The sequence below is a fragment of the Fragaria vesca genome, linkage group LG2 (genome assembly GCF_000184155.1).
Source record: "Fragaria vesca subsp. vesca linkage group LG2, FraVesHawaii_1.0, whole genome shotgun sequence".
Taxonomy (NCBI): Eukaryota; Viridiplantae; Streptophyta; class Magnoliopsida; order Rosales; family Rosaceae; genus Fragaria; species Fragaria vesca.
Genome location: NC_020492.1, coordinates 15,551,955 through 15,561,176, shown reverse-complemented (window position 1 = coordinate 15,561,176; position 9,222 = coordinate 15,551,955). Strand labels below are relative to the sequence as shown.

Below are 9,222 nucleotides of genomic sequence, written 5' to 3'. Positions count from 1 at the left end.
ATCAAAATTGAAAATCGTTAAGGCATTCATAAATGTGATTTACCATTTATAAACTTGAACGACTCATGTTTAACAGATTTGGAACATGCATTGATTTGATTTTGTTCGATCCTTTAACGATTACCAAGTTGACTGAAAATTTGTATAAGTGATATACTTATATAAACCTAAAAAGTCACTCTTGAGATGAAAAAATGTGATTGAAAAATGAGTGTAATAAATGATTAATTTGAAAGTCCTCAACTTAGGGGTCCTTATTAGAACCACTAAGTTAATTTGAAAGTCCTCACTCTTCCTTATAGGGTGATGCTATTAACACACCATATTTTACTATTCACACACCTTATTTTATATAAGTACATATATATGATTGATACTGTATACCGATGGTATAGAAATCTCAATACTAAATACCAACTATGTTACCAAGACTGATACGGTATACCGTACTAAGGGCAACTCCAACGGAGGTTCTATCCTCCAGTTTTAGTCCTAGATATGCAATTTTGATCTCCAACCAAGACCTATTCTCAGTCTCAAATTTGAGACAATTCCAGGACCAAGACTTGGGCCCGCTTGCTTTTGGGCTGGGCCAGAGAGGTCAGAGGCGTGACGCACTCGGCATAGAGGGGAAGTGAAACGCACAATCCAGCGGGGTTTAAAACAGCGACGGGCGTAACGCGCGCTCCAACGAAGAAGGTGCGACAGTCTGCTGCAGCTGGGCCCCAGATCACGTGCTGCGGTCTCCTTGTGACCGTTGAGCAGCTCCAACGGCCTTGATTTCATCTCCAATTTGAAATGGACGGTGATGGGAGAGACGAGAGGTCCAACGGTTAGAAACAAAATTTACTGCCCAGGATTTTTACCCTATTATAAAACTTGTTTTTACCTCAAAAAAAAAATCAGAAATAACATAAAAAAGGTATAGATCCATTGGCAACTTTTTTTTTGAAGAATTCTATAAATACCAACCCAAGACTTCACAAATTCCTCACACCAAAATCCTTTTCTCCTTCCAATCTTTTCATTTATTCACTACATCTTGTTCTTCAATTTTTTTTTCCAAGAGAAAAAAATGGCAAAAGAAAAGGATCCATGGAGGCACAACGAAGAAGCTATTCTTTGCCAAGCTTGGATCACCATCACTACCAACGGTGCCACTGGAACAAATCAATCTGCAGATACAATGTGGGAGTGTATATCGGCCGAGTACAATGCACAAAAACCGGCGACTTGGGTAGAGAGATCATCAGATAGTTGTAAGGCTCGTTAGAAGGTATTTAGTCCGCTATGTACGAAGTGGCGCGAATCTCTTACCCAAGCCGAAGTGGACCACCGAAGCGGCGAAAATAAGAAAGACGATGTAAGTATATTATTCATATGTTAACAAAATGTTTTATTTATTCTTTGTCATTTAATTTATAGAAAATTATGGTGTAGCTAGGTTGCTAAGTGTGTAACTATGAGCATATGAGCATTTAATTTTACTCATGCTAAGACAATATATTTTAGTGTAAGTAATATATAAATTACTTAATTTGTTGTGTAGCTCATGAGTACTAATAAATATTACTTCATTTTGTGTCTAGCTCATGAGAGCTAGGTCAATTTACTATGACAAAGTTGGCACGGATTTTGTCTATGATCATGGTTGGCAATACTTGAAAAATACTATCAAGTTTAGTGAAACGCCTTCCACCGAAGCCATGAACTCACGTATTCCTACTCCTATCAACTTGGAAGAAGATGGAGCACAAGCCAATGAAGCGGAGCCAATCACAACAAGACAAGCACGACCTCAAGGACAAAAAACTCAAAAGCTAGTAAAGAAAAAAGGCAAGCAACAAGATGCGGATGACTTACGCATTCAAATGCAAAAGGCTCAAGAACAAAGTGAGCGTGAATATCTACAAAGGCAACAACAATTTGAGCAAATTAAACTACTTGAGCAACGCGCTTCAAATGATCGTATTATGATGGTTGATTTATCAACGTTCGATACTCCAAGAAAGAGGGGTTATTGGGAAGGAGACAACAAGAGATAATTAATAGGGAGAAAACAACCTCAAGCTCTCCGGTGAACCCTCAAGATGAAGCCCCCACCGAGTATCAAACACCAACCGAATGAGACAACCGTAACTTGGCCAATTATGTTCCTGTTCATGAAACACAATGGATGAACTAGAATCATCAATTAGGAAGTATCCATTTAATTTACCTAAATAAATGTTGTTGTTTGTTTCTAGTTGTAATGTTTTTTTTAAGTTATGAATAAAAAGTTATTATTTTGTATGGCACATGATAACCATTCATAAAAAGCAATCACTCGACATAAAAACCTTTAACTTTTATTGAATAGCAAAAGCAAATGCACACCACACAACACAAGAAAGCAAAAGCTCTCTGCACACCATAAAACACAAGAAAACAAAAGCAAAAGCAAAAGCAAAAACTCTCTGCACACCACACAACACAAGAAAGCAAAAGCAAAAGCAAAGGCCATGAGAAACCGCCAACTTATTGAAAGCTCATCACTGGTCATTCTCATCAGCTTGCAGCTTCATGCTCCACAAGTGATCAACTAGATCATCCTGAAGGTTTTTATTCATCACTGGATATCTTACCTCCTTATAGCGACGCATGAATTGATTTAGCCTATTCGGATTGTGATGAACAGAGGTGTCTTGATTAGGGATTCTGTCATATATATGTGCATTTTTTGGTATGGTGGGAATGTCATTCGGATCAAATGGCTCAGCTGCATGCATCTTCATCATGCTCATCTTCAACAATCATATTATGCAAGATAATGCACGTCATCATAATGAACTGAAGATTCTCCGTACTCCATCCACGAGCTGGCCCTCTTATGATTGCCCAACGAGCTTGAAAAATACCAAAAGCTCTCTCCACATCTTTTCTGTATGCTTCTTGCATCCTTGTGAAATGTTTTGTCTGCAATGTCCTCGGGTTTTTGATTGCTTGAACAAATCCGGCCCATTTTGGGTAAATGCCATCAACAAGGTAATAACATTGCCCATAATGCCTATTTTGTACTTCATAGCTCACATGAGGAGTTTCACTACAAGACACATCATTAAACAAAGGTGACTGTCCAAGGACATTAATATCGTTTAGGGAACCTGGAAGGCCGAAGAAGGCGTGCCAAATCCAAGTATCATAGGATGCCACTGCCTCCAAGATGATTGTTGGTTTCCCCTTATAGCCAGTATACTACCCTCCCCATCTAGTGGGACAATTTTTCCACTGCCAGTGCATACAATCGAGGCTCCCGATCATTCCCGGAAATCCTCTTTCTACTGCCTTGTCGAGAAGCCGTCGCAGATCTGCCGGTGTTGGTCGGCGAAGGTAATGCTCATGGTACACATTCCATATTGCTATGGTGAAGTGTTCCAAAATCTCGATGGCAGTGGATTTTGCAATATCTATGTAATCATCAAAGAAGTCGGCTGTGACCACATATGTGAGTTGTCTCATGGCGCATGTAAGCTTTTGTTCATTGGATAGGCCGACTCTCCCAGTCGCATCTCTTCTTTGAACAAAATATGGATCGTAGTTGGCCACATCACTCATTATCCTGTCAAAGACCCAAGGTTGCATTCTGTATCGCCTACGAAATATATTTGGTTCGTACTTGCATGGATCTGTGAAGTATAGAGTTTTCAGACGTTGATCCATGATCTCTCTGTTTCTGGCAGTATACGAACGACCTTTCGAAGAACCACCCCATTGTGAATCCTCATCTTCTAGATCTTGGATTTGCAAGGCAGCAACAAACATCATCATGGATCTTTGTTGGTTTCTCGTAATAGCCTCTTCTTGATCTTTCATAAACCATTTTGTCAAATGATTAATTGTAGAAAAACAGTTTCACAAAATCAAAAGGAAACAATATGAAGATTTTGATATAAGAAGAGTGTTGTGAATTTGTGAGGAATGAAGATGACAATGACCTCATATTTATGGACAATTTGAGATGATATCAATAGATAAGATATGACACGTGTCGGACAAATATAACCGGTAATCTAGATAACCAATTAGTGTTTGACATGTGGCGACGATAATCACATCCGAACTCAGTTGTTTGTCGTATACACCGACACAACACATGATAATATCTGTTAATAATTTGGTTGTTTGTCATATATGCCGACATAAAAAACGACAAAAAGTGAGTATGTATTTATTTTTTAATTAAAATAATTATATTTTATTATAAGAATAATTTAAAATTTTGTGGTAAAAATAAAAATTGTGAAGTTTTATTAACTTCATAAGGTTATTAACATATTATTTAATATTCATAAATATATCACCTATAACTTATTTTAATCAACAAAAATGAATATAAGACCTCATATATGACTCATTATTGGAGATGAGAAAATAAGTCCTAAATAAATAGTGCAACAAAGAGGTCCTATAATTGATATAGGACTCCAAATCCAAGACTATGGTTGGAGTTCACTACCAGAAGAAAGACTTTAGCCGACGAAAATAAAAAAACCAGGCCGACGAATTATTTTTTCGTCGGCTAAAGTCTGTGAACTTTAGCCGACGAAATTTTTAAAATTTTAGCCGACGAAAAATATAATTTCGTCGGCTAAAGTGCCTTATATTTGCAGATCTGGACAACAACTCATCTGGGAAAAAAAAACTTTATGTAGAACCTTCAAACGTAAAAAAGTCGTGAAATAAGATATGACCAGAATGGTGAAGTGCATCTATGGTTGAAAAATCACTGTATTCCGGTAAAGTCTCGGTACCGATAGTTGCGGTCAATGCAATTTACTTTTATTATTCACTATGCTGTAGATTTGGTTTTTGGTGTCCGGTTGACTATTGTGATACATTTCCGGAAGCGTAACGGCCCTACGAGTCAAAATTGTTGCTAATGCCATGAAATAGGAGCCTTTTTGGCCATCCGAGTCCGTTTAGGGCTTCAAAATGCAGTTTTCTTATTTCCGATTAGAGTTGACCATTTCGTTCGAGCCCTTAACGTTGTCGAATCCAGTTGAATTTTTTACCATAAACATCTTTCATCATAAAGATCATATCAGACGGTCGAATTTTGGTTTGTAAATTTTAGTCATTTGAATCACAACGTGTCTACTATTTACCGTTATTATTCCCTATGGGGAGCCCTATCGTCGGAAAGTAAATGTCTTAAAATTTTTATATGGGCAGTTGTGTCTCATCTACGTGAGAGTTTTTTGTGTGGAAGGTTTGACCAAACCACGTAATATAGAGGGAGATATGAGCATTTTCGTGTGATAAGTGATGATGGATTAGGGTTGACCGTTTCGATCGAGTCCTTAACGTTGTCGGATCCAGTTGAATTTTTTACCATAGACATCTTTCGTCATAATGATCATATCTAACGGTCGAATTTTGGTTTGTGAATTTTAGTAATCGGAATCACAACGTGTCTACTAATGTTGTATAACTTGTTTAGTAGGTTATACAACTTTGTGAACCAACTCTATATAGGAAGCAAAATTATCAAAAATCTCGTGAAATGAGATGTGTTCAGAATAATGAAATACGGCTATGGTTCAAAAATCACATAAATCGGGTAAAGTCTTGGTGCCGATAGTAGCGGTCAACCCTATTTACCGTTATTATTCCCTATAGGGAGCCCTATCGTCGGAAGGTAAATGTCTCAAAATTTGTATATAGGCGGTTGCGTCTCATCTACGTGAAAGTTTTTCGTGTGGAAGGTTTGACTCAACTACGTAATATAGAGAGAGATATAAGCATTTTCGTGAATTTATAGACTTTAGCCGATGAGATATTAAAAAAGTCGTCGGCTAAGGTCAAAAATTTTTGGGCGGTAAACCAAATTTGGAGGAAAATTTTCAAAGGACTTTAGCCGACGAAAATATATGAAAAGTCGTCGGCTAAAGTCGAAAAATTTTCAAAATTTTCAACCAAAATTTTTTGGCGGTCAACCAAAATTTTCAAAAGAGTTTAGCCGACGAAAATAAAGAATTTCGTCGGCTAAAGTTCTTTATATAGGAGTTTTACCGAAGGTGGATGGTAAGAAGTCTGTTTCGCCTGCCAGATTTTCTTCTCGGCCTAGCTCTGCCGTCAAGCCACCGGAGACCGCCACACTTGTCCCAAAAGCTACGCCGTCGTCTCTACTTCATTGCTGGATAGGTGGTGCATCGAGTGGCGCCACCGTGAGGGATAAATCGAGCTCCAAAACTCCGCCGGTTCGAATTCTGTGTCGATCGAATTTCTTCTTCCTCAGGTCACCATTTGGTGAGTTCTATATATGGATAAGTTGAGTTTGATTAGTACTACATTCCCCTAGAATTTGGTAGCTCGATTCAATATGTGTGAGGAGAATCGAAGATTTGAAGTTTTTAGGGTTTAAAATTTGGGATTTTTATATTTTGATTCAATTGACCTGTTTAGGCTTAGAATTGGGCTTCGACTTCTTATAGAAAATTGTTCGAAATGTTGAGAGGAAGATTCTGTCAAATTTTGGTGGTGATTGGAGGTGGCCGAAAGTTTCTGCAGTTTTTTTTTTTCAAAAACCAACAACTTTAGCCGATGATATTTAAAGGTTTAGCCGACGATATTTAAAGGTTTATTCGTCGGCTATAGTATTTTTAAATTTTTTTATAAGGTTTAGCCGACGAATTATGGCATATTTCGTCGGCTATAGTTATTTTTAAATTTTTTTTATAAGGTTTAGCTGACGAAACAGACTATATTTTGTCGGGTATAGTTATTTTTCTAAATTTTTTATAAGGTTTAGCCGACGAAACAGACTATATTTCGTTGGCTATAGTTATTTTAAAAATTTTTTTTATAAGGTTTAGCCGACGAAACAGACTATATTTCGTCGGCTATAGTCTGGGAAAAATTTTTTTTTTTACAGACTTTAGCCGACGAATATCTTAATTGTTTAGTCGGCTAAAGTCTGGGAAAAAAACTGAAGATATGTTTTTCGTCGACTAAACTGTGGGACTATAGCCGACGAAATTTTTTTTTTCGTCGGCTAAAGTCACCACAGACGACATTTTCCTGACGAAATCTTAGCCGACGATGGCTCGTCGGCTAAGATCTTAACCGACGAATTAAGCTAACAGGCCGACGAAACTTTTTCGTCGGCTAAAGTGCTTGTTCTGGTAGTGGTTGCCCTAAGTAAGTCGGTTACCGAGTCTTTGATATACCAACTAGGTTGATACGGTTGGTTGATTTCGATATGGCCTAAATTGCCAACCCGATTTTTTTATCACTTCAAATTTGATTGTATTTACATAATTACCCTACTCAAATCATGAAAATAGGGGTGTGAATAGCAAAATAATAACACTAGTCTATATGTATATTTTTATTTTCTGATCACTCCGGCCTTACAGTATATATAGTTGGACGTCGTCCCATTCTAATTCCGTCTTGTTCACTCCGGCCTCAGAGTCATGCTGGGAAGCACAAACAACAAAGCCAGACCATATAGCGCGCAGCACCACCAACAGCCTCTATGCACCCGCAAGCACCAGATTGGAGCCCTCTTCCTGGTCGCCGCCACCGTCTTCTTCACCAAGCTCCTCGACTCCTCTCTCCCCTGCTCCTCCTCCTCCTTCACGGCCGATCCCCTTGCCACCACTTCACGGAGCTCCTCCGTCCACGTCACCAATGGCGGTGACCTTCTGTGGCCCCAACGCGGGTACGGCCCCGTCGTCGACCTCAAGATTTACGTCTACGATGAGCGCGAGATCGACGGCCTCAAGGCCTTGATGTCCGGCAGGGACGGCGCCATTGACTCCAGCTCTTGCTTGAAAGGCCAGTGGGGCACTCAGGTAATTTGATTGTTACAGTGTTAGTATTAATCTGTGTTTTTTGATTATTTTGTAAGAGCAAATGTGAACTTTGAATTGATTACTTTTGAGTTTACAGTATAGTTCATTGGTGAAATTGAAGTATGTGAGTATATAAACCTTATTTAAGCAGTATGATGCGAAATGTCGTAAATGAAAGCTTTTACTTATTGCTCTTTGCTTGAAATTGTTACGTTTCGTAGCAATTTGTGTGGAGTAAGTGGTTTTGATGTCTGAGTTTTTGCTGAGGATGTTGTTAGGTGGAGGAAATAAATGATATTTTGAAATGATTAGTAGAATTTTCATTCGCGGGCCTTGTTTTTCAAATGTAGGTGAAAATACACAGGCTACTGCAAGAATCGAGGTTCCGGACAAGGAAGAAAGAGGAGGCAGACCTATTTTTTGTGCCAACATATACGAAATGTGTGAGAATGTTGGGTGGTCTTAATGATAAAGAGATTAACCAGACTTATGTGAAGGTAAATTTATCTGTCGTTTTATTTGAATTGTAAGTCTTGGGTGCTTTTGTTTTTCCTTTTCTCCAGTGTTTTGCTTATAAAGCAATACGTTGTTATGTTATGCTCACTTGTTCATTACCTACAGGTGTTGAGACAAATGCCATATTTTAAGCGATCTGGTGGTCGTGACCATATTTTTGTCTTTCCAAGGTATATTTGTTTTCCATGAATTATGCATTCTCCTAACTTTGCCAAAAGTTTCTTGTTATCGCTGCTCACTTTCATAATTTACTATGCAGTGGAGCTGGTGCTCATTTATTTAGGTCGTGGGCCAAATTCATAAATCGTTCCATTATTCTTACCCCCGAGGTATTTACTTATTCCAGCATGTTTTTTTTTTCTTCTACTTCTTCTTCTTTTAATAAATCGGTCCAGTTATTAAACAATTTGAAAATGCAATGGTTAACATAGATAGTAGTTTACTGGAATATTTTGAGATAGTATTACAGTTAAAATCCAAAATGTGTACCATATATCACTTCTCTGATACAATGTAACAGAACAAATAGAGCTAGGTAAGAGAAAAAGATGAAGAGAAATAGCATATTTTGAACAATTTGGGGAGCATCGTGACTAACGTACCCAATGAAAATATAGAAAAGAGAATACGGTATAACAAAAACAATAACTTGAGAGATATTAAGAGGTTGGTGACACTTATAGACACGCTTTACCATTTTATAGATAAAGTGATGTTCTCTTGTTTGATGTCTTGCATGTTATGTTACTTGATTGTGATTCTAGATCATTATTTGAACAAGAGTTGAATGATCGTGGTCTCCTGATGGAGTATGACAATAATATATTAGACTACCAAGACAAGCAGTCTCCCTCTCTCCCTCCCTCTC

The 9,222-nt window shown here is 38.0% G+C and overlaps 2 protein-coding genes across 2 annotated transcripts in view; one reads left to right on the top strand and one right to left on the bottom strand.

Annotated features, from left to right (window-relative positions):
- Positions 1 to 2,754: 2,754 nt before the first annotated feature.
- On the bottom strand, positions 2,755 to 3,807 carry LOC101300695. Its single transcript, XM_004292512.1, has 2 exons — positions 3,282 to 3,807; positions 2,755 to 3,143 (listed from the first exon to the last, which is right to left on the bottom strand). Exons 1-2 carry the CDS (start codon positions 3,805 to 3,807, stop codon positions 2,755 to 2,757), a joined length of 915 nt encoding a protein of 304 aa, XP_004292560.1.
- A 3,650-nt stretch (positions 3,808 to 7,457) lies between these two features.
- The window catches only part of LOC101300417 (probable glucuronosyltransferase GUT1-like), a 3,873-nt gene continuing 2,108 nt past the window's right edge, over positions 7,458 to 9,222 (top strand). The window contains exons 1-4 of the mRNA XM_004292511.1: positions 7,458 to 7,838; positions 8,189 to 8,335; positions 8,460 to 8,524; positions 8,614 to 8,683. Coding sequence (XP_004292559.1) covers positions 7,458 to 7,838; positions 8,189 to 8,335; positions 8,460 to 8,524; positions 8,614 to 8,683 — 663 coding nt within the window. The remainder of the gene's footprint in view (positions 7,839 to 8,188; positions 8,336 to 8,459; positions 8,525 to 8,613; positions 8,684 to 9,222) is intronic.